The 26,673-nt window shown below is 40.2% G+C and overlaps 1 protein-coding gene across 7 annotated transcripts in view; it reads right to left on the bottom strand.

Annotated features, from left to right (window-relative positions):
- The window catches only part of iqsec1b (IQ motif and Sec7 domain ArfGEF 1b), a 248,814-nt gene extending 223,414 nt beyond the window's left edge, over positions 1–25,400 (bottom strand). For all 7 annotated transcript variants that reach the window (XM_004559864.4, XM_076883664.1, XM_076883665.1 and 4 more), the window contains exon 1: positions 24,870–25,400. In XM_004559864.4, coding sequence (XP_004559921.1) covers positions 24,870–25,150 — 281 coding nt within the window. In that variant the 5' untranslated portion in view covers positions 25,151–25,400. The remainder of the gene's footprint in view (positions 1–24,869) is intronic.
- Positions 25,401–26,673: the final 1,273 nt, after the last annotated feature.

Below are 26,673 nucleotides of genomic sequence, written 5' to 3'. Positions count from 1 at the left end.
TGATCAAGCTTAAACGTGCTGCTGTTGTTTAGCGCGACATCCGCTGGTTTCCTCTTTCTGGCGCAAAGTGAGCGATAAACAAACAAGAGAGAAAAGCCGATCAGCTGATCATTGATCAGTTTCATGATTGAAGTAGAAACAGGAGAGGGAGGGGGGAGAATGAGAGAAGAAGAGGCAGCTGTGCAGCAAAGACACAGAATAAATCCAGCTTTGTGCCTTTTTCATTGTAGCTGAATTACGGGACAAACTGTTCCTTTTCACCTCAATAAGAAACGCGTAATATTTTCTCTGAATACCAGACGGGACGGTTGGCAACTCTAATAACTTATGAACAAAATAAAGTGCAACATCGTTAACTTCATAGCACCCACCCAGCTAGAAACTCCGTCATGCTAGCTAGCACGCAGTACGGAAAAAGTCAGAATAACGAAAATAAACTCCGCCTAAACTTGGTTCATATCTGACCCAGATAGACTGCTGGTCATAACTTCTTACCTGAAGTTCAGTTCACACTCGGACCGGCGGCCGCCTCGGGTCTCTTTTCCTTCTGCTTCCCTTTTCCTTCATCCACCTGCTGCCTCCACCACTTGCTAATGTTACAGAATCTGTGGAAGCTCCGCGATAGCCACCACACGAAGTAACGAGTAACGACCCTATCTAAATCCCAGTAACGAGTAACGCGTTCCTGATTTTGGCATAATAACTAGTTACCGTGCTCGTTACCACAATAATAACGTAGTTACTGTAACGCGTTACTTAATAACGCGTTAGTCCCAACACTGATTATTGTAGGGTCTGCCTTACAATATAAAGCACCTGTTGTTGTGATTTGGTGCTGTATAAATAAAATAAAATTGAACTGAATAAATGAACTGACTCAGCTTCAAATGCTGGACAGAGATTATGCTGTCATATTATCATCAATCTGTACTCATGTTTGCAACAAATAAATAATGAACAAACAAAATGCAGCTTAGACGCAATCCCAGCCCATCACATCACATCTCCCCCAATCACCGGTGAATAAATTGCCCATGGAGATCTTCATCACTCTAAACTGTTCTATCCAAATTATACTCATTAATCAAAGGCTAATTACTCACTGGCAAAAACCCTCCGGCGTGGGAAATGGCCAGGATATTGGGAGGCTGACGCCTAACTGGTTTCCACTATTCTCAGCTCAGGCCGTTGTTGGATAGACTCCTGGGACAAACTTTGATGTCCTTGCTCCTTGACGTTTGGCTTTATGAGGATACCACTGGTTTAGTTCATCCCTGCAAGCTAAAGTTAATCATCTGAGGTGGGATCCTGAGACAAAATAAAACTAAAGAAAATTCCGTTCGTGGCCTTGTGGGTAAGCCCTGTATTTACTCTTTCGCTTACACTCTGTTTATATTGTAGAAAGCATTAAAAGTTGATGAATGCAATCCTTACTGCAGAGCCAAAGTCCTGCATCGTTTGCCCATCATTTTTCTGTGTTTGACTTAAGGTTAAGGTTAGTTGATGCAACTCAACTGCAAATGGTGTCATCCGCAACCGATTCAAAAATGAATCAGGGAGTAAATACTTGATGTAAAACGGTTCATTTATTTATTTAATTTGACTTATTTATTTAAAATCTCTGTTTTTCTGTGAGTGCAGCTGACTTACATTCACAGTGTGTCTGATTGCAGAAGTAAGAGACTTTAGAGGTTAAAAGACAAAGAAACAGTTTTTCATGTGGGTCTGTTACACTGATGCCCAGTCTGCTTAATTAGGTTGGATGGGTATCCAAATTAAGCATTCCACATTAAACTCGACTTAACAGTATCCCACAATGGGAACTTGGGAACCCTAAAAAAGTAGGCCAAAACTCAACACTAGAAAAGGGGCTAAAGTGACGCTTCATACATGTTTTGCTATTCAGGAGCTAAACATGACAAACTGAATGATATCTAAGTTAAGACTGGATCATGAATAAACCCTGTTATCTGATTCATGACCAGCCTTCATCAGACTAACATGCTTTAATTAGCCATTAACAGCTCTACATGGTTAGCTAGCATAAGCTATATTATAATATTTAAATTCTATTTTATTTGATTATACTTTATTTACTTAGTTACTTTACTTAGCAGGGACAATTCACAGATATACAGATACAGATAAGCTCATTTTCATCTGCAGTGGCTGTGCATATATGAATAAAAGCTAGCAAACATTTGTGGAAAACCTAAGCCTGACAAATAAAAGCATGCGATTAGTATATCTGCAGTTAATGCACATTACCAAGACAGTTCTCAGCTGCTATTACTTGATCCATATGTCCACACATACTGTTTACACCAACATGAAACAGGCTCTAAATCAAAATATAATAGTATTGTCCATTAAATAGCTACTGCAATAAAAATGTCGCTGTTTCTGTGCTGTGGCTGTCACATCATATTCCTCATCATAAATCACTGTTTTGTATGTACTCACACTCAATTAAAAGATCAACAAATTCAAATAAAAACGGCTCCATAAGCTGCATTTTTCTATATGTACACATACAGAGCAGCTTTTTCAATCTTGCTCAAAAGCTCCTTTTTCGAATATTCATAATTTCCCTGGATCATTAGAGAGTAAAGTGCGCCTATTATAGGTACAGGTATTAACCGCAGCTTTTCATCACTGAGATTTAATTGGAAGTGAGGCAGTCGCACAGCAAAGTGGAGATGAGTCATAGCGATCTGGCATCCAGTGAAAAAAAAATCCAATAGGGGTTCATCTGTCACAGAAAACTGTGAGGAGACCGCTGCCAATACATGGCATTCATTATTCTGAGATCACATTCAAGACCTCTTCACCTACAAAGAAACTGGAAAAGGAACGTGCTCTCTTGATGCTGGGGGAGGTGGGGGAGCAGCTGGCAAATACAGGACTACGGAAGTGAGCAAATAGGTGTAGATGCAGATGCTTGCTATAATAAAGTCTTCGTCATCGGCTGCTTTAGAATATGCCAATTATAACTCTTTAAAGGATGAAAACAACCATTCTGCTGACAGTTGCTATTTAGCATTCGAGTGAAGAATTTTTGGAAAAGGCTATAAGTGCCTTTGCTCACGGCACAACTTTGTTGGAAAAAAAAAGATGTTGCTTGATCTATTTTAGATCATTCTAAGGCAAAGCTGGTTGTTAAGAGGCAGATTGGACAGCCTTAAAGAGAAAAAGACAATCTTGGAATCTTTAATCAATAGCAGAGTCCTTGGACTTGATGAGTGTGTGAAACGGTCAGTCAGCTGCCTGCATGTTTAGGAGGCATGTTGGATCTTACCTTTAGGCAGGGTAATGCCAGGTCACATTTATACCAAATTAGTTTGCAGAGAAGCTTTTCTTATTAGCCCAACTGCCACATACTGCACCATGTGTCCTAATCATGAGTTTAGGGAAGTAGCAGAGCAACAGAGGAACTCCAATCACATGTTTAAGGTCTGAAAAGGATGCAAATTTGGACAAGCACCTCCGCATCCATATTGTAACCACTGTAGATGCAGATTAAAAAAAAACAAATTCCACAGTCACCTACTCATTGGAGATCTTAACACTTAGACTAAACAGCAGTGAAGTGTCTTCACGAGGTGACGTGGGGTCTCTGTGTGTGTGCTATTTATAGTCAAAATAAAAATGCAACATTGTCTACCTCGTCTAAATCACGTTTTAATGGGTTTATTCTACCTTATATAGCACCAGCTGTATAAACTGTATAACATTCCCATTGTCCAACTGAGTTTGATGAACTTGGCATACTTAACTGTATATTTTCATACATAAGGTGAAGTAAAGTGTTGTTGGGTAGGTTTGGGTGCCTCTCAAGAGAAATGGAACTGCAATGGAATCATGCTGTATCTGTTACAGGTTTGTGGCGGCAGACCCTGTATTTATTTAAGAGGAACGAAGGCAAAATAGCTTGGAGATAAACTAAAAACCTAAACTGGGGGAAAACTAAGCAAGCTCTAAACACAAGGAATGTGGGAAAACTATAGAAAAAAAACATGGAGAGATGCATAGAAGACCTGAAAATGAACAAAGGAAGACAGAGGATTTAAAAACACAGAAGGGCAATGAGGGAAGTGGAAACACATGGGGAACACAGCTGAGACAAATGAACCTGACGCCACAGGGGAAGCAAAAACAAACACACTGGCATTGACCACCCGACTATCAAAATAAAACAGGAAATACTGAAACGTAGACACATGAGCTTGACACAGGAGGAAAGGCAGATGAGAGAGGGAGCGAGAGAGCACAGGAGAGAGAGCGACATGGCGGGCTGGGGAAACATGGAATGACACACAGGAAGGGGAGAAGAGACGTCTCGACAAGAAAACAGCAAATCTGGAAATGTAACTGAACAATAAAGAGAACTCAAAACTCCAAAAATTGAAAACCCAAATATTCCAACACACAAATAACACCATAAACTTAAAAGGTGGGGTCAAATGACCCAGAACCATGACAGTATCTGACATAATCAGTGTCTTATCTTTTGCCATTGACTCGAGTTTCGTTTTATTAAAATATCAGTCGTCTTTTAGCTACGCTGACTGAAAACAGAACTGAAGAGAACTGTAGAGATCTTTGAATTAAAGCCTAAATATGCTATGAATGTGGTTGTTAAGAAATACCCATGATTCCAGTACTTGATTCCATGGTTGAACATTCAGCTATGGCTGGATCACAGCTTCAAAGTCCAGTCCCAGTTGATCTAATTCAGCAGCCGAGTAACAATATTTCTGTCCTTACAAATTAGTTCATAATCCCAAACAGAAAACCTCATCCTCAAAAAAAAACAAAAAAAACAAACAAAAAAAAAACACATTAGGGATTGATATCGCAGCCCAAAAGCATTCAGCAACTACTCAGGTAAACATGCTTTCATCAAATGTAATTTGGACCTGACCTGAACAAAATATTGCTTTAACCTTGTTATCTTGCAAAGTGTACTGCACATGGATAGAGAACTGGGGCAACACTTTAATACAACCAATTTTAAAAAGCCATGTGATTTAGCCTAAAGCCACGTAGCAGGATTTCCACAGAGTTGTGTTTCTACACAGCACAGATCTGTGTGGGGTGGCTTATAAACCATCAATGATGCCCCAGTCCACAATGACACATGAGGAGTATTTAACATTGTGGTGAAAAATTCCTATGTAGCAATTTATCAGATTATATGTTGCCATTTTTTATTTTGCTTATTGTATGCATCTTCACAGGTTGTTATTTCTAACAAAAGTCATTCACTGCTTAATACTATTAAAAATACACCTTTCAGCCATATCAAGCTGTGTCCTTGTGCCAGATGGGACAAACTGGCAGGAGGGTAGGACATACAAACACTTGTCAGACAGAACAGAGCCGAGTTTGGATCTCAGTACTCTTTTGGCCAGTGGGCATTTCTTTGACTCCTCTGCCAGAACAGCAGTTAGAAACCCCCAGGGCCTTTGTTTACTGACCTAGTACAGAACTAGCATGTGAGCAGTTTGCAGAACCATCCTGCAAAATCACAAAACTGTCACCAGCTCCAACAACATTTACAATAACGTTCCCCTTCAAACCAGCTTTGTGAACAATGCACAGAGATATTCTGATCAGTTTTACCCAGATTTAAGTGAAATAAGAGCAGCAGTTATCACAACTTTACACATGTTGGCTGGATTGTGCAAACTAAAATATATGATTCGGTGAAGAACAGGTATTTTAGGTATTTAGGTGTCCATTAGTGCTTATGTAATTGGGAGCCTATACGTCCCAGTTACAGGCCCCATCAAGGTATATACAGGTTAAAAAGCAACATGTGCTTCCATCCAGAATACGTCTTTTTCAGGGAAGGCTCTGCAAATTTCACTAAGACTAAACTCCAAACTGTATTTATCACAGCAGCATGACTTCACTGTAGACGAGTCCCAAGGTTTGCAGTTTGTTTTTGATCTGTTTTCTATGACATTTGCAGTAAAGATGTCACAATGTGACATTACAAACCCTGCAGGTTTCCATGCATTGGTACTGATTTATTTATTTATTTATTTTTTTACTGCTGCCATCAAGTTGCATTGGGCCCTTTTTATGTTCCTATGCTTTTGTTCTTTTTTTAAACCAACTGATTGTCACATCTTTATTTTGAATTCCTCAGTAGAAATCCAGAACACTTTTAGAAACATTGCTGCTCATGTACTTAAAAGGTAGATCTGAATTCCCAAGACTCATTTATTGGCATTTCATACTTTTTATTATTTATTACATATCAGGCTTTATCTCATGAATGAAATATGACAGGATTCAAAATAAAACAAAAGTTTAAGTAGATAAGATAAGATAGAACTTTATTAATCCCTCGGGTGGGTTCCTCTGGGAAATTCGGTTTCCAAAAGCACAGCAACGACCGAAGTTAGATAGATATAATATTCTGTAACTCTATCTATCTCTATCTCTATAGATAGATAGATATAGATAGATATATAATATATATATATAGATAGATACACACACACACACACACACACACACACACACACACACACACACATATAGATACAGAGACATATATAAATAAAATATACGAAGGGGATAAATAGAATAAATAGGAATAAAAATAAAAATACAAGTGAATTGCACATTTCAAGTATTGAGGTCTATTGCACCATTGACTATTAACAAAAGGTATTGCACAGTGAGGTGAAGAGGCACTACAGCTTAGTTGTTCCCTCCTTTGTCCTCCTGTTTCCCCTCCCTCTCCCCTCCAGAGAGGAGTTAAACAGTTTGATGGCGTGTGGGACAAAGGAGTTTTTAAGTCTGTTAGTTCTTGTCTTGGGGAGAAGCAACCTGTCACTGAACAGACTCTTCTGATTGTTTATGGCCGTGTGCAGAGGATGCCCAGCATTGTTCATAATGTCCAGCAGTTTTTTTTAGTGTCCTTTTCTCTGCCACTGTCACCAGAGTGTCCAGCTTCATGCCGACCACAGAGCTAGCCTTCCTGATCAGTTTCTCCAGCCTGGATGAGTCCTTCTTTGCTGTGCTGCTCCCCCAGCACACCACAGCATAGAAAAGTACTCCAGCAACCACCGACTGGTAAAACATCCTCAGGAGCTTCCTGCAGATGTTAAAAGACCTCAGCCTCCTGAGGAAGTACAGTCGGCTTTGGGCTTTTATTTACAGGTGCTCTGTGTTGCATGACCAGTCCAGTTTATTGTCCACCCACAGCCCGAGGTACTTGTACTTGTTGACCACCTCCACCTCCTCCCCCTCTATCTGAACCGGCAGTGGACCTTCTCTGGACGTCCCGAAGTCCACAACCAGTTCCTTGGTCTTTGAGGTGTTGAGTTGCAGGTGGTTTGTGTGACTCCATGCGACAAAGTTCCTCACCAGACTTCTGTACTCCTCTTCCTGATCATCCCAGATACACCCCATGATGGCTGTGTCGTCTGCAAACTTCTGAATGTGGCATAATTCAGAGTTGTAGCAGAAGTCAGAGGTGTACAGGGTGAAGAGAAGAGGGGACAGCACAGTTCCCTGTGGTGCTCCTGTGCTGCTGACCACAGTGTCAGACGTGATGTCCTTCAGCCTGACGTACTGTGGTCTGTCGGTGAGGTAGTCGGAGATCCAAGCCACCAGGCAGGGGTCCACCTCCATCCTGTTCAGTTTTTCCTGAAGCATACAGGGCCGGATGGTATTAAAGGCACTGGAAAAGTCAAGAAACAGGATCCTGACCGTGCCTTTTCCCCCATCCAGGTGTGAGTGGGCTCTGTGTAGGAGGTACAGGATCCATCCTCCACTCCGACATCTGCCTTGTATGCAAACTGTAGTGGGTCCTGGGCATGTTGTACCTGTGGTCGGAGGAGGTTGAGGAAGAGCCGCTCTAGAGTCTTCATAAGATGTGACGTCAGTGCCACCGGTCGGAAGTCATTCAGCTCATTGGGCCGGTTCCTTTTGGGGAGTAAAGTAAGCATATTTCTAAAATTATACAACTCCATACTAGGTAAACTAACAACTACATAAGTATATTATACAGACAACCCACTATACTTTTCTGCATTTTAAACTCAGTGTTTGTTTACTCTCTGGAAATTCTTCCTTGGTGCACAACTTACAGTTTCAAACCACACAAGCAACTGGACCATACAACCAGATTTTACCAGTGCACCAGAGATATGTAATTATATAACCACAGGGACTGGAATGTAGCTGTGAAATAAAGGCTGACAAACCAAGAAGAGCTCTTCCGTGACCTGCTGTGACCTTTGGACTGTTCAAGACAACGAAAAAAATTATGTCACAAGAACTGGAGATTAGGTTGGCATAGCCAGGCTCAGGGTGAAGACTGCAGCAATCTGGAACATCGTCAATGTTGTGCTACAGTTTAGTGAAATAAATAGTATGGGCAGTGTGGGCTCCCATCATAGTTCCTAAAAAAACAGCCACACATGTTTGGAATATCTAATCTTACCACTTTGAAAATACCTCTCAGGGTTTCATTTTCTTTATGATGCACAAAGTTAATGAAAACAAGTTTGTGGCAAGGCTAGAGGTGAGGCTGCCAGGTCGCCACCAGACACATGTGTCGACTGAAATTACTCAAATACCAGGAGACAAATCATCAGAGAAATCCATAGACTGTATATAAAAGATGGATGTAGTCACCTATTCACTTCTCGACATTTTGAAGTTGATGAGAGTAAAGTGATCAGGTAGCTACATCACTAAAACACATACAGACAGACACAGTGTGAAGTAACAAGCTAAAGAAATGGCAGAATTTCACTCACTAAACCTGAAAAACTGCATCACAGAGAAGCTCATAATTTATCAGATAACTCAAATAAAAATGATCAAAAAGTCCCAACAGCACAACCATAGCAGACACCTAACAATACCACTGTCTATGTTGGCACACTTGTCAATCGAAGCAGTCAAGCCTCTTACTTGAAACCTTAATGTTTCCAAATGGATGAGAAGGGTTTGCATTTAAACTCGAGATACAATCTGATTTTACTTTGGTATGCACATACCAAAATATCACAGAGTGCTGCTCATAAGAGGTAACACTGCTGTGTGGTAATTATGTGCTGCTGTTGAGATATCATCACTGCAGCTACACGTTGCTTCTATCAGGCTTTCTGAGTTAACAGGAATGGGTAACAAAAATAAGATAGCCTTTGAACTTCTGGAACTGATTTTATTTTCGCACTATATTCATGCTGCGCAGAACTGCATTAACACCCGATCCCGATCCCGGTTCTGTTTGTATGAACATGAATGTTCTATTAATAACAAGTTGTAAATGAGGTTTTTATCTTCTGCCATCGCCAGGTCAAGACTTTTTCTCATACAGAACCATTAGATGCTAGGTGAGAATGCTCTTTCAGAGAGTTACTGGCACGACTTTAGACTCTGCTCCTGTTTTTGAGGATGTCTAATCACTTAATTTTATGTTTTTCCAAAACCAGTTCCATCTGATTCCATCCAGTGCTATTGTCAGTCATCTATTCATCCCTCTATGCATTTTGTAAATGCTTATTTAACTCTGGGGCACACTGGCATTTGAGATTGTCCGAGCTGACAGTAGGCGAGAGGCAGTGTACAACCCAGACAAGCATGTTCTTTCACTGATACCAAAGAGGTTTTCATATATTTGGTATCTCATATTAGTTTCACACCACCACTACATTTTTTTAAAATTACACTTTACTTTTATAGTGTTTTTGGATTACCTCTTAACTGCCTTAAAATCATATAAAAATGTAAATAATATCAAAACACAACTGTTTTTGCATGGGTTCTCTCCGGGTACTCCAGCTTCCTCCCACAGTCCAAAGACATGTTATGCTAGGTTAACTGGTGATTCTAAATTGTCCACAGGTTTGAAAGTGAGTGTGAATGGTTGTCTCTTTCTGCGTTAGTCCAGATAGGCGACCTGTGCAGGGTGGTCCCTGCCTCTTGCCTATGGTAACGGCTTGGCTCGAACCTATGGATGTCACATTTGATACCGTTCTAATAAAACATACCAATATGCATGATGAAGCAGTGGTATTAGTTTGGTTTCTGTCCATAAAAACAGGAAGGAGAGAGCAAAACAAATTCCAAATCTAAGTATTTCTAATATTTTTGTATTCTATATTTCATTAATAAATTACTTAAAAAAACAGACATTGGGAATCTGAGCTATTTAACATTTAGGGATTGATAGTTTGGTCATTACAGTTGAGAACTGGCATGGATATGTTATCATTTAACTATGTGCATGGCTCTGAAAGTTAAAGTTGTCATTAACACTAACCGTTAGTCAACTCCACACTGAACCTCCGATAACTGCTGAGAAAACCTGCAGCATTCAATAATAAGCTGAGTGGAAAATCTGTGCTTCCAGAGCAGCTCAAGTATTCAGTCTTCTGGGGGATGTGAAATCAAATAGAACTCACCTCAATGCTGTCAACAGATCCATATCGGCTGCCTGGCCCTGAAGGACATGTCTGACCCCAAGCACAGACTGGGTAGATACCGCAGTAATATCATAAATACATTTTAGCTACAGTCAACATCTGTGAAGCTTTTACTTTGTCATGAGCAGGTAGAGGGTGGCTTAAAACCAATACAGGTCAAGACTGCAGAGTCAACATTTCAGCTGAAAAGAAAAAGGCAAATATATTTGGAGAGTTTTTTCACTTAAAATCTCACCATGTGGTTTCATGAGATAACAGCTGTCTTGGGTTGTTGTATTTCATGAAGATTACTGAAGCCACGCATTATCATGACCAACACCACTCGTTCCAGTACACATATATAAAATTATCTGAATAAACAAAGGTGGCAAGAAACAGCTGAACACATCACCATCATACCATTTATGAAACTCGACGACTTTATGTTTTCATGTCCCTTTTTTTAAGTTCTGAACCATATTCAACAAAAGACTTTCAAACCGACATCAGACTGAACCTCTAAACTGTTCTGACCGAAAATGTCAAGATGACATCTCACATAGGAATTTAACAAAGTAGCTCTGTGAGTGGATCTTTCACAGAGCTCATTTATACTCACACCTGACCTTTAGATATTCTGCCCTCAGAGGAGGATAACAAATATTTGATCATGGACTGAAAAATACACATTTTATGTTTGATGGACAGGAACAATATGTAGATTAGGAATAAATTAATGGGACAATGCCCCATTTCAAGGTGATCCTGCCTCTCATGTCATACTTTATTTTTAGTTAAAGTTTGCTTTATGTAAAAATCTCTAAATCTCTGCGTTCTTTATGTTGTGATCTAAATTTTAGACCACAACAGAAACAATGACTTTTGTAGTTTGTTGTATCACTGACACCTCTGGATATTTCCCAAAAGCATGCAGCTTGCTAGATTGTGCCAGTTGAAGTTTCCTTACTTCTGTGATGCTGTAAAACATTAATAAGCAATAGTCCATGGTAAAAGATGCATGAGAAGGCAAGAGCAATGCACAACATACACATCAACAGTCACAATAGTATCACAATAGTCTAGGGACTTATATTAGACCATGGGGTAGTACAGAAAAAACCCAATGACCAGATGGCCTTCGATGAACAAACACTTGGCGACAGTGGGAAAGAAAAACTCCCTTTTAACAGGAATAAGCCCCCAGCAGAACCAGTTTGAGGGAGAGGCAGCCATACACAGAGACCAGCAGGATGTGTCTAATTAGACTAATGTTACTAACAGACAGTGATCAGCGCCACTGAACTAATTTGCCAGTACAAATCAAACAATAACTATAGCTACAGTGTAAAGCCGATGCGCAACTACCTTACAGCACAATGACTGACTGGATCTTAAAAGCATAACATTTTCTCTAAAAACACAATTCTTTTTCAGCATGTCATTATAGTCCCACTCACTCAGTTCCTGAAATAATCTAACAGTACTTGTTTGTGACTTTCTGTCTGTCTTCTAATTAAGTGCAAGGACACGGTTCACATGGATTGAGTTGGATATAAAAATAAAAAAATTTCTAAAATGAGTTGCCGGTGTTCTCGGTTGTATTGACGGACCACTGCTAACATTGACAGATGCAATCAAACAGTGGGGCTATACTTGAATGCATTTGTCTTATTTAATATTGGCCTTTTCTATAGAGATTCCTATGTCCATCTTTCCATCATCTTGGTCCTTGTGGACAACAAAGCCAAACCACAGAAGGGTCATTCTGCCGTCTGCATTCCTGATAATAAGCCATGAAATAAAAACAGTCAGCTCATGTTCCCTCTCTAATTTTTTAATTGTTGTCTGGGAGAAACAGACACATCGATTTGTTACCAGATGGACAAGTCTTTGAACTACCTGTAATAACAGATGGAGTGTGGGTGGCTGCTGAAAGGTGTGTTCGCACGGGGAATGGGAGTTCATCCACAGCTGGTGTAACCAGCCAGAACTGTAAAAATCCTCAGAAGCTAAGAGCGAACATGTGTAGATTCAGTCCAGACGGTTCTCATATTTCCTCTTTTTTCCGAGGTCGTCATTTAGGAACGTGGTGGGTAGCCAAAAACGTAATATGTTACGCTTTGGGAGTGAGAACGTGTTGATAAGCCAGTTATCTACATGAAATATTTGTATGACAAGTTCACCAACATATCCAGCAAACACAACTCGAATGCCTTATGTTCAACCACCATTGAAATGAATGGAATCCAAAATCACTCTTTTAGTCATCAGCCAACCGATATTTCATAAAAATACTGAACAAAGATCAGCTAACCGATAAATCAAATGGTTAATAAATATATGGGACCTCTCCATTAAAACCAAAGGTCTTTTAGGGAAGTAGAAAATGTTCCTTTGTTCCCGAGACTAAATACATGAAACAGCTACTTGTAAATTTTAATTTAGATATATTGAGTTTGTCCTAAGAATCCTGTAAAACAACTATCCACCCGAGGCCAGCACACCTGGAAATAAAGTATTTTGAAAGGGTGCAAGGCTGAGGGTAGAAGAGGAGGGGCGCTGTTTCATATTAAATGTGTTCATCATATGTTCTCCAGAAAGCATCCTGTGCAGCTATTGTTAAACTAGTGACTGAATACGAAACAGTAGAGGAGAGTGGAATCAAGCTGACAAATCCTCATACCATGCTAAACTTTAACATAACCTACATGTATGCACGCAACTTCCTGCCTAATATGGTTAGTGACTTAAATGTACAATTCCAGCTCATTTTTGCACTTTGGGCGCACAACAATGCAACAGATGAGCAGTCTACATGATAGGTCCTTCAGCTGGCAGAGAAATGGATTCACCTCAATGATAGATGGCCTCCATTTGCACACCTGATAAAATCCTACTGAAAAATGTTATCATCTCCTCTGAAGTGGATGGTGCCAGGGTAGATCAATTTAATGTCATGTCTTTGACTAAATTCCAGGACTGCTGTACATAATAGATTTTCCATAAAAACAGAAAAGAAGACGGAAAAGCATGAGGACATTTCTCAGTGAGTAATGTCTCAGACTCCTGAAATATGTCTTGCAAATCAAAAATGGCCACGTGGAGACTGCCTCCTTTGTTAAAATCGCCATCTTTTTAACATTAGGAATGTTTACAGCCTGTTACTAAACAGGGTTAAACCTCTATGGACAGCTTCCCCCCTTGAATGGTTCTATGGGTCAATTCTTTCATAAGTCATCTTTTTGGATACTTGAGTTAAGGATATGACCAGTTACAGCTGTAGCGAGTTTGTGTGTAAAAGCCTCACGTTCACTCAGTAGAGAAATGATGTTGTTCGTGTCTTCTGATTTCTGTTTCTGTTTTGCTGAATGTAATTCAGTATTTCATGAATTTCTTACTTTGCACTAGCAGGTATGTGTCTTTGTGTGCTGCACACGTTTGTTAACCAACCGGAAACGACTTTTTCAAGTAACTGTAAGTTACTAAAACTGCAAACTGTAAGTAAACTGTAAGTAACTATAAGTGTGAGCTATTAAAATCCACAAAATTGGTGTAAATAAATTCACCACAATGCAGGAAAGTAGGTGCCTATTGTTTAATGGAGTGCAATCAGTGAGTAAATAGGTAGAAATTGGTGACATCAATCATAAAAGGTTCATTTTTTGGACATTTTTGGACAATTTCCCCCATCCTCCAACAAGCCGTGCATATTCCATGCCTTTGGTTCCAGACTTTTCCCTTCCCTGTTCACACAACCTGCACAATATATGATCATTACCATATTCAATGACCATTAAATGGCTGAAATTTTGAGCACTTCACTGAAATACTTTGAAAAGGAAAGTGCATATCTGTTTTGCAAGCAAGTTCTTTTGATTGTAGCACAGTGTGAGTAAAGACATTCACATCATAAAGAATACAACCCATAAAATATTAGAGCAGGTTCACAACAGTTCTCTGACAACAGTCACGTGGAAATCTGCTGACTGAGATGACAGTTATTGGGGCTAAAGTGCTGTCAAAGGCAGACAGGCGCTAACAGAAAGGACCGCTGAAAGCTAACGCGAACAACAGAGCTTTCTAAACCTTCAAAAGGAACTTTACAGGTGTTTTATGAGTGAAGGTTTGTTTGGTCTTAAACCAATTGCCATGATTAATGACGAATGCAAATAAAACTGTCTCTTAACACTCTGGGCATCTTTACACTGGTACCTCATACATCAAACACTTCTTGGCAAAAACTCAGGAAAAAAAAATCTAATTTGTACCGTTCTGTTCCAGTAAACATTATGTGCTCCTGCACTGCCATGAGATTATCGATAAGCATGACTCAACACAGAGCTCCCAGAGGGGTCCGATTTATTTCAAGGAAACAGTCACAGCTGATTTGAATCTTAATACGAATTCTTAAAAGAGTCTTTCGTGACAGTTCAACTGCATCCAAAGCACCATCTTTATGCTAATTGCTACTAAAAAAGTTGATGCAAAGGTGATGCAACGGACGATCAACCTCATAACTCTCATATCTGCTATCGTATGCATTATGCATTTCATACATTGGTGCTAGAAGAGCTGACTAGTAGTCATCCAGGATTAAATGAGAATGTAATTCATTACGGTACTATGATAATGAATCACACGCTCCAAGGAGTAACACATTACCGTTTTTAAAAGTAACAAGGAAAGAGTAATGACACTGGAGCCTGAACAAGAACACAAAGAGGCTGAACAATCTGAAAATTCAACTGTTCAACCCCAGCAGTCGTACTGGAGCTTTTTATGGTATTACAATATTTTAAAAATATTTTATTGTCTTATTATCTCTTATATATTACTAAAACTCATTTTAGAAACTGAATCTAAGGTCAGATCATTACCTTTCAGACAGCACAAAGTATGCACTTTGCATAAATAATGCCATTTTTTTTCTTTTGTGTTTGCAGTAATTTTCTTTACATTTTTCACATGAACTTGGTTCAATCAGGATCAGCCGAACTAAACCCAAACAGAACAATCATAGGCTGCTATCAATAAAATTCCTCATTATCATCACCAGGCTATGATATGATATTATATGCAAAATAATTTACATTTTTACTTCTGTCCAATCAGTTATCCTTTTAACAATGAGTCACGGGTCAGTGTTATTGAATCAGTTCTAAATATACGCAACAGCAATTCAGCTAACTTTGTTAATGATCACACCATAAGGTGGCCTCTTTATTGGCTTCATACATAATTAGAAGAGAGATGGCATCCATCATACTTTAGATGGAGCTAAAGTAGTTCTAGAAATGTGAACAAATGTATTAAACACCCCGAAACACGACTGTCCAGAGCTGGGACCAGGAAGCAGAATTACAGTCTGATATGCTGCTCTTCAGTTCCTCTCCTCCTGTCTTCTCCCCACAACTTCCCTCCGGAGAGTGTGTGTGTGTGTGTGTGTGTGTGTGTGTGTGTGTGTGTGTGTGTGTGTGTGTGTGTGTGTGTGTGTGTGTGTGCGCTCACAGACCACCAAATCAAAAACCAATAACCAGCAAAGAACAATTTAAGTACATGAGTATAGTAACTCCACCAAAGGGGCTGCTCTAACATGAGCTAGCTAGCTGTAATTGATTAATATATAGGGAAATGAAGTTAGATGAAAGATGAAGAATTACTGCAGGGCTGAAAGAGACACAAACAGGGTGCTGAGCCAGGTCAGAGCAGTGTTTAATGGAACGTGTGAAAAAATGGACAGGTTGCTGGCGGTGTAGAGCAGCAGGGAAGCGTAGCTGAACTGAACACAGAGTCACAGAGTGTGGAGAACTAATCCAAGAAAAGTAAAGTGAAAATCTGTAGCGGAGCTGCAGAATCGGATGGGTTTCGGGCTTGAGGAGAAGAGCTGATGAGGTGAAGGGCTGTGAACTGAGTCGCAGCAGTGAGAGAAAGGCTGCACGTGAAGCACAAATGAATTCTTTAAAATGTGCTTCCTATGCTGTTGGAGCCAACTGTGAGATCAGTTTTAAAATGCAGGCAATAAGTTGTTCACAATGACACTGTGCGACCGAATGTGATCCAAAATTAATTTGAACTTTGTAAAACTAATAAAAGCCCCCCAAAATTAATCTTAAATACTTGTTTGTATCAAATTCTATTTAAAATTACAAATTTTAGAAGAAACTTAAGTAATAACTTCTTCAAGAAACAGCTTATTTGTCGCTCAGTCTGGCCAGTTTTTTGGAATTCTGGTGCCTCTAATGTCAAAATCCTCACAGTTATACTAATAATAATAATCTTTAAAGACCCTCAAGGTCACCTTACACTAGAAAAGCAAAATAAAAACATATACACAAAAAGCAAACAAATAAAACCACAACTATAAAACTAATGAAGGTAACAATCCACTACGGCCAAGTAATAATGACGGCTGTGCAGTCCTGAACAGACGGGTTTTGAGAGGTGATTTAAAAGTAGAAAGAATTTATAAACCAGAGATCTGGTGGAAGTGCATTCCACAGTCTTGGGGCAGAGCAACTACGGGCTCTGAGTCTCATGGACTTATTATGCCAATAGAGCTTTCAGACTGCAGGCTTACTTGTAGTTCCTAGGAGGGAGAGCCTTTGGCTATCAGAGCCCTCTACTATGTTAACAGATACTGTCTGGTGCCAGTACAGGAGCCTCCAGGGTGAAAACCATTACAGTCTATTATCAAATTATTCATATAGCTCGACATAAGCTTTGTGCTATATTCTGTTGGTCCAAGAGTTGAAAACAAGCCTTATTGTATTGTTACTTATGGTTACATAGAAACTCTGTTGCAGTTATTGTGTGAAAGCGTGTATAGCTAATAAGCATCTCTTTCAGCTCACGTCACAGCTGCAGAATAATGCATTGTAAATGGATATACTAACCATCAACAACAAGACAAACTGGAATTGGACCACATTAAGGTTTAAAGTTTCATCATTTAATGCTGGCGATTTTATCTTATGTTAGATATTTTGAGCTGTGCACTGACATCTTCACCTTTCTGCACCACTTTCTATCTGAAAAATTGTAAAATATCATTTTATCTATAGTTACGATCAAAGAGGCTCCATTCAGTTGTTCCCTTATTCATGAGGGTCCACTCCATTTGATTTGGCACATTTGTGATGCTGGATGTCCTTGGCGACCCAACCCCAAAGGAATCTGCAACACCAAAACTTGTGAAACTTGTAACCAGCCTAACACACCTACCATAGTGCGAGAAGCAGCATACACCCTGGACAGGTTGCTAGTCTTCTGCGAGGCTAACACAGAGAGATGGTCTTGGAGAGAAAAACAGCAGATTGCCCATTCATTCTAAACAGTGATTTTTTTTATAGATGCCAATTGATCTCACAGCTTATCTAGCAAGTCGGTCCCCCTTGAGTCTCCTGTAAAAGACCTTAGGTTTATCCACAATGCAACAAACAACCAAAATAAGTTACTGGGCTTCTTGACAACCTTAATGGGCCACAGACACTTTGGCGTGTATTAATCTAGTTTTAGACTTCACTTGTCAAGCACTGCTGCCGTGCTTACAGAACACCACAGATCCTGTTGTAGCTCCACAACAAGAGGAGTCATTGTAAAAAAAAAAAAAAAAGCCCTGATGTGACACAGTTTGGTTACGGTTATTATCCACAAAAATATGTTTTAATTGGAAATTATATCTGGTTGACACCAACACAGACAATAAAGACCTTTCAAGGAGGAATAAAAAAGAAGGTTAATTAACTTTTCAATCTCATACAGTGATCAGACCCCACAGGGTAAGAGGAGCATCATGGGAAAAGATTTGGTATATTAGAGGAAATAGTCTCTCAACTTTGATTGAATGCAGTCCTGGAGTTTGTGTTCACCAAGTTAGAATTTATTTCTCCCCTTTGGGTCTGGCAATCTATCAATTTCTCATTACCATCTGCCTTCTAATGCCTGTCCTGATTGTGTGATAAATCACCACATTTTGCACTTCTCATGTGCAGGGTTGCAGGTTTTTTTTTATGTTTTTCTATTAACTCTTTTGAAAGTTTACCCACATCATAACAACAGAGGGTGTAACATACTGAGAATAAACATTAACAGAATCATATAAAGCAGAAGGTCTCTTCTACCTCCAAAACAGTCTCCATGAACATTTCACTGCAAAATGTGTTCTCTCCTTTTGAAACTTTATTTATTCTTCTCATCTTCTGCATTCAAATGGCAGCCTGTCAAGACCACCCTCGGGGTTCAAAATCCACACTGTTCTCTGTGTGAAATGTATTTCAGCTTTGGCTTTAAATCAAATAAATAAATATTTATTTTTTAAAAGAACAGCTCATATTTCACAGCTCTCCCACAGCATCTGTGGCATATGTGCTTACTCATAAAGTCAAAACGATGTTGTATTCCGGACCAATTTTCATATGTCTTCTGGCAGGGAACAATTCTGACTCGCGATTTGCTGTGAAATCTGAGCTGCTGACCAGCGAGATGTTATTCCCTGCAGCGCTGCGCACACACATGTAAACACACTGAAGTGATAAAGCCTCGAGTCCAACTTTGAAATAAACACCCTTTCAAAAGAACAGCTCTTGGGATGGGTGAAGGACGTCCAGGGGATTGTTCATTCTCCGGTCCCTTTGAGGGAACGCAATGTGACACAGAGCTGGCTGAATAAACCCTATTAAGTATAAGGCTTTAAAGCATGTTATACAGCAGCTACTGCTCTATATGCTGCAGAGGACATGCTCATAAATGGTCTAGAAATCATATTTTTAACGAAATATTAAATTAATTCCATATTAAAACTTGGGTTGCAATTTGAACTCACAGAAATACCAAAATATAGCGATTAAGGAAGGACAAAATTTCAGCTGTAGGGATTCCAAAATTCATAATTAATAATTAGTTAATAATTAATTTTCTTATTACCTACTCGTGTGGTTATTTTTTGCCAGTTTCACAGATCAAGGCTAAAGTAGTCAAATGTCTTTTTCATACTCAAACTGAGATGACATTAAAGCAAAAGCAACTAAGCAAATAATTCCCAACAGCTGATCGACTTAATACCCCTTACAGCCAGATTAGTTACAACCACTTTGTTCTGACCTGTAAAAAAAAACCAAAAAACCAAATGATAGTAACGATCCACCCCTTAAGAAGGACGTCTTCAAATTCTTCTTGTGAACAAATGCAAAAGAAAAATGAGCGTGATGTGAACCGTCTACCGTCTGTTCATCGAAGTCTGATATACTTGATTCTTCTTGGCTTTTAAGTCTGCTCACGTACTTGCATCCAAAAACTATTAGAAACACATTACTGCGCAGATCCAAATGTGTATTAATTTACAGCTGAAACTGGTACCCAGAATATTAACAGAATTCTCTCTGTTTGAAACAAGTTTGTTCACGTGGGCCTTATTTAGCCATTGTTATGAACTTCTAAGTGATGGCCTGTATTTGTATAGCGCTTTTCTAGGTCCTAAGGACTCCAAAGCGCTTTACACATCCAGTCATCCACCCATTCACACACACATTCACACACTGGTGATGGCAAGCTACAATGTAGCTACAGCTGCCCTGGGGCGCACTGACAGAGGCGAGGCTGCCGGACACTGGCGCCACCGGGCCCTCTGACCACCACCAGTAGGCAACGGGTGAAGTATCTTGCCCAAGAACAGAACGACCGAGACTGTCTGAGCCAGGGCTCAAACCGGCAACCTTCCGATTACAAGGCGAACTCCCAACTCTTGAGCCACGATCGCCCCAGTGATGAAACAGAAACTCACATTTGCACACGTGAGGTCTGTGTGCATTCATTTATCTGCTGATTTCTTGTAGTAGTTCCAGGCAGCTTCACAGACCCTAAGATGATGTCTTCAAATATCTTTTTTGTCCAGACCAGCCAAAGCCAGAAAAACTGCAGATTTTTTGTTGTTTTGCTTTGAAGTATTCTAAGTGATTAGCCAGTTTAGTCAGATTTACGAGTCAGTTTATTTGAAAGGGATACTGCCCAACGTGTCGCTTAATGTATCAGAAATCTGTGTGCGCAAAATATTTCCAATTTATAAAAGCTATTCAAATTTGACAGATCCTTGTAAACTAAGGACAGGCTGAAATCCTGACTTTCAGCAATAGAGAGGAAATGTGTTATTATTATTAACATATGCATTGCTCTGTCTGTTGATGTAAAAGATAAATGACAGTACATGCAACTGTGCAGCTAGTCTTGTGTATCATCACTGATTTCTCTGCTGTATATAATGTTTGAGCCTGAGCTGTGTGCAAATGCAAAATACGCTGGAATTCACTTAATGAATGTGGATTATTAAATACCCTTAAAACCTCAAATCCCTTTATTGACTTTCACTGCAATTCAAAAACTATGATGTACTGTATGTGTAGCCCTCCATTAAAGCATCCAAAAGTATCTTGAATGGTAAAATGACCCTGCCTAGAAACATTATATATTGTTCTTTATATCACTGATCCTTCTTAAAAACTTAGCAATGGACATGAAAACTGTAATGTCAAAAGAATCTTCTACACACTTCTGTTCCAGATCCCACAACACATCACACGTGACCTTGATAAGAGCTGGGTGACCTTGTGTCCTATGTAAACTTTAAACATTTAAGCGTAAACAGGGGAAAGCAGCCCTTCCACAGAGGATTAGCTCATAGGGAGTAAAGTTGAGAATAACAAGATCCCACTGTAGCAAAACACAAACAGACTCTGAAGCAGCTCTTACTTCACTGACTACCCAGAGTAACAGGGTGACTGTGTGGTGACAGACTAACATTATCCACTCCGTGTCTGTGTGTAGACGTCTGTCAGAGGGCCCACGAGGAACAGAGCTCTCCCATTGGTCCTCCAGTCAAGGCCAGGACTATATGCTGACTGTGGTCAGCACAAAAAGAACAGCTGACGTGGCCCAACTGTGGACAGAACACAGGGGACAGGACTCCCTGTCAGCTGTGTGTGTTTGTGCATAAAAGAAGTGATTTTGACCAAACTCTTATGTAATACAGTTTTACAAAATTTCGGGAGAATTCAGAGACATATCTTCCCCACTTGGAAACTAAAAAGCCATAATAGGACGGAAAATCCCAGGAGGTGAAACGAGCTGCCATCATCTGTGTCGCACCAAGAGCTATTTATAGTCCCATACAAGTGGTAAGCAAGTAAATATGATAATGATGTCATAGGTGAAAAAGGGCTTTATTGCATCACGCACTGCACACATAAACAGCCAGGTTATTGCAGCAGAAGCAGCTTTTCTGAGCAGAACTACTTTTTGTGAAGGCAGCATTTTGAGCAGTAGCTGCTGTTGGTGTCTGAACTTGTGCAGGGATCATTAAACGAGCCATTAGACTGTAGAGCTGATCATTCACCACTGGAGATGCTGTAGTTTCATATTTACATTAAAAGCACATAGGAGGATGTAGGACGTGAAGGAAACCATGACAGCACTGTAATCAGAGATTTTATCACATCGTATCTAATATCCCCTCAGGCAACGTTATCAATACTTTCACAGCAGCAAAAAGGCTCATCTCGAGGCTTCAAACCCAGCCTTCACTACCCAGCGAGTGAAGTCACGGTAACAACATTCATTTTTTATGTTGTCTATGTGCAATATAAAAGTCCAAAAAGTCAGGACAATGTATTTACAAAATGAGTCTAAATTTATACCCTTAAAAACATTTCAAAATGTTCCTAAGTCAGTCGGAACAGTTGCCGGATGGTAGAAGTTATTTCAAACTAACACCACAAATCCAAATTAACAGTGAGTAGATTTCCATAATTTGCAAGGAGCAGTCAAACCACCACTGAAAGAAATTATCCATAGAACCTGTGACAAAGCCCATTTTAATGCACAGGTCTGATTTTCTCTTTGTGGTCAGCAGTCCGGCAGCTTGTACATTAAAGGCAAATGTAATGTAAAAATGATAAATGTAATCGATGCAGACAGCATCTGACAAAACTGCCTTATTTTACAAAGCCAGTAGATATTTTGGCTGACAATCACAAAACATGTCAGAATATTGCAGCTTCAGCTGCTTCGCTTTCAAATTGTTCTTAAAGTTTAGTGCTTAAACTTCAAAAGATAACTTCAAGGTGTTTCATTCACTGGACAGGCTTTAAACAGAGATCATACCCTCCATACAGTATTATATTTTTAAATGCAACTGTATTTAGTCAGTTCCCAGCAGCTTTGATAATAAAATAATTGCTGTAGTCATTTATCACTTTCTGCTATTCTCTGTTTTATGTTTTCACACTTTATAGTTCAAGCAATTCACCACAAAACAAATTTTCAGATGACTCCAGAAAGAAATCCTTTAATGCAGGGCTGTATGCTGTCTATCTTATATCTCCTGGAAGTCAAACGTCTCCGTCAAAGCTTCGTTCATAACAGTGAGCGGGTTTGTGACAGAAGGGATATTGAAAAAGCTAACTCACTTGATGATAGCAAGTGTTTCAAGTAATGTGCAAGCAACTTGAAAGAATCACAAAATAAATCCAAATGGTCTTTTTCATTAAAAGTTTATGCAAAGAATGCCCATGAAGTGGTTACTGCCCAATTGAAGGCTACCAACTTTTATTTCACAAGGTCTGAATGAACATGTTTGTGTAACTGTGTTGTATTCCATGTTACTTCAGTTTGGCGATGGTAGGAAGGAAAAAGTCCCTTTCCACAGGAAGGAACCTCCTTGGCTCCATATTTTCATTGTTAATCAAACACAGCTGCTTGCCTATGAATTGTGCTTATTGGTTCCAATTGCACTTGCACTACAATCACGATTTCAGTTTGTTTGCTGGAGGAGGAAAATAGTGGCACAGTCTACAGCGTGGTTAGGGATATTGCTTTTAATTTTATTGCACAAAAGGATGAGAGTGCGATGGTGAAGTGCAAACTGCGTACAGAACAGAAACAAACGCATTATGCTGCTAACAAAACTTCAGCTCTTTGCAAGGGTCTGCACACAAAGCATGCTAAGGCTAAGCTAACCAAGAATCCAGGTTGATGATGAAGCTGAGTGAGTGCTGACCCCAGCCCAGCAGCCTGAACTTCAACAGGTAGATGAACTTCAACTGATGAGCAGTCAGTTTGCATCCTCTGTTTCCGCCTGTTAAACTGTCTATAGCACAATCTCTGTGGTGACCACTTTGAAGTCTGCGTGTGCTGCTTATTATTTTTATTTTGTACTGTTGCTTTGTGCTCATACCTAAATACTAAAAAATTGAGAACTGATAAGAGAACTGATAAGGAACCTGCGTAGGGTAACTGCTCAAACTGTGAAATCAAACAAGGATGCATATGGCCCATGAAGTACATGAACAAGTAGACTGTAACATTGCTATATTGGTGATCAATGTCTCATGTTAACTTTGCATTTCATGTATTGATTGCATAGATTCATGGAAAATTAATCGACAGTGCAACATTTCTGAAAGCGAGCAGCTTGAGCACTCTGCAGTAGTCCTGGATGGACCTGCTTTTTCAGACATTTCCTTTCCGTGTCCAATTTGAGATAAGTGTCTCAAAGTGTGTGAAATGATATATATTTTTGAGTGAGAATTAATAAATACTTTTTTTTTTAATTTATATGTCCATCATATTCAAACATAATGAAAAAGTACAAATAAGTAATCTCATCAGCAGGGAGCAGTGTCCTGAATGTGTAAAGCTGCTTGTTTTTGTCAGTAACACAGTGCACAATAAATCCATGGGGAATCCTTGTTTAGATGCAATACCACAAGAGTATCACAGCCTGATTTTGTACTTCCATCTAGTGGCACTCGGCTGCTCTCCAACACAACTACGTCTTTTCCAATTGTAAAAGCCCTCCACTTTGGTGAGGAGTCCAAGTCAAATTGAAGGTGTTTGCATACATTAATTCCTCATCTCACTGAGAGCTCCTGGCACAGGAAATGTATGACACACAGCATCTGACCACTCGCCTGGGGTTGAACTCTTAACTAAGCAAAGGATGCGTAAACTTGTTTCCTCACAACGCAACTACAGACGGGTCGCGCTTTTCTCTCCTGCGAAAATACAAAGTCACACCCACTGATTCAGACTTCGACCACCATGATCCGATACAGTTTGAGCTCCACACAATATCATTTTCATGGGGTTGCATATCTATTGAGCGATGCGCCTGACGGGATCCATTACGCAATACGCGTGCACAGCTCGCACAGCCTTGTGTAAGCCTGAAATAATCCCTGACAGTGTGCACGTTACACGGACAATTAAAGAGCTGATCCGTGACAAAGTGGCGAAGAACTGGGAATTTGGTTTGGTTGTTGAGATGAAACAGACACACAACATATCTCTCCAGCCGCGGAGCGAATAACAAGATGAGGAAAATAAACTTTGACAGCATCCTATTCAGCCAAACCAAGCACCACCCAATGCCAGATAACTTACTTTTCCTGCATGACATTCTCTTTGATGGCTCCCAGGGCGGAGTGGTTGCCCTGTTGGAGCCTGCAGGTGGCCAGGTGCCGTTGGTGCTGATCTTTTAGACAGACGTTTTCCTTGCAAAGATCCGTCACCTGGAGCTCCAGCTCCTCAATCCGGACCCTCTGCTTCTCCAGCAGCCCCTGCTGGGTCTCGATGATCTTATTCAGCTCCTTCAGATACTCCGCCGCCTTGCTGGGGTTCTCTGTTGGGTTCTCCATCTCGTAAAAGCCCCGTTGCCCGTCCATGAAGGCGATATCCACAGAAAGCAAAAGAGCAGCCCTCTCCTTGTCTCTCTCTTTCACTCCTCTCTCTCTCTCGCTCTCTCTCTCTCTCTCTCTCACGCGCGCGCACACACGCTCGCTAGTAGTAGGACCGCGCGCAGTCAGATCCACAGAGTCTCCTTCGCTCCGACATGGCGTGTTTATTGTGCAGTAGTGGCGAAGTTGACCGCGCTCGGTGCGCTGCTGTACGCCGCTACTGCCGCCGCGTCCACGAGCTCTGCACCGCAACACTCTAACCTCCAGCCTGCCGCTCCGCACACTGAAAACTCTTTAACCCCTTCACGGCCGGCGGCTAAGCGCTCCGCCTGCGCTCAGCTGTCTCGCTCACACTCACTCTCACACAGTCACACACACACACCAAGTTTGGGTTTTTGCACGTGGGTCTAATCAACAGGTAGAGCGTCGCTGCTCCTTCACACAGGTGCAAACCCACGTCACTGCATAACTGCATGTTTATTCAAGTAAAAGCGGAAGCTTCTACATCAGTCCACCTCTGTGCGATCCCAGGGGTTAGTCTGATTGCAGTCTACCCTCAGGATATGCTGTTCGCTTCAATAAAACAGTGAATTCAATTAAAATTAATGGTGTGGTATCATCATCTTGCTTTGTTTTTACCAAAAAAATTACCAAATAACTTCCTGGCTAACTTATCAGCGTTGCCAGCAGGATCCACCATAGATTGTACGGCTGATTGTCTGTCCATCCATCCATCCATCCATCCATCCATCCATTATAGTAAAATTATATCTTTTTTAAGTCACGAAGACCTCTTAGACAATATGCTAGTTTTATTACACAGTAAGGGAGATAGTTTCAAGACCCCGAGAAGAGGGGAATTGGCAAGCTTGACGCTGGTTGTGTGATCAAGATGCTACCAATATGAGCTCATTCAGTACTTAATGATGCAGAGTACACTCAGAAGTAAATGTTCTCAGACGTAATATGTGCAAGATAATTGTAAAGGGGGTGTTTACTCATGATAAAAGTACTCTTAAATGGCAGTAATCTTGTAACATTCACTAACTTTAAAAGCAATATTGCTCCAGAAGCCAAACATTAAACTGATATCTGCAATGGAGTTGCCAGCATTAACCTGTGTTAAAACACAGGTCTTTGTATTATGAGCTACACATTTTAGTGCACAGCTGCTTTGCTTTTTAATGCTACATTAGACTTTATTAAAGTTGGGCTATAATATAGACATTATGCTGTCTTCAGCATTAGAATATTCCTTTTAAGAGGAATCTTCCGGCACGAGTACAGGTGTTAGAGGGAAGAGAGCTCATTAGAAGAAAACCAGAATCTATTAAGAAAAGAGATCTTTTCAAAATGCTGAATTATCGTCTCTGGAGAAAGGGCACGAAAGGGGAACGCTGCAGTGTCTCAAATAGCAATGAAATTACCATTGTTATATATAAAGCCCTCATCCCCCCCTGAAGCTCTGCAGCCAATCACATGCAAATGCAGCTGCTGCTGGTGCATTTTTT

This window comes from Maylandia zebra, linkage group LG5 (genome assembly GCF_041146795.1).
Source record: "Maylandia zebra isolate NMK-2024a linkage group LG5, Mzebra_GT3a, whole genome shotgun sequence".
NCBI lineage: Eukaryota > Metazoa > Chordata > Actinopteri > Cichliformes > Cichlidae > Maylandia > Maylandia zebra.
This window is presented reverse-complemented; position numbering and strand designations above follow the sequence as displayed.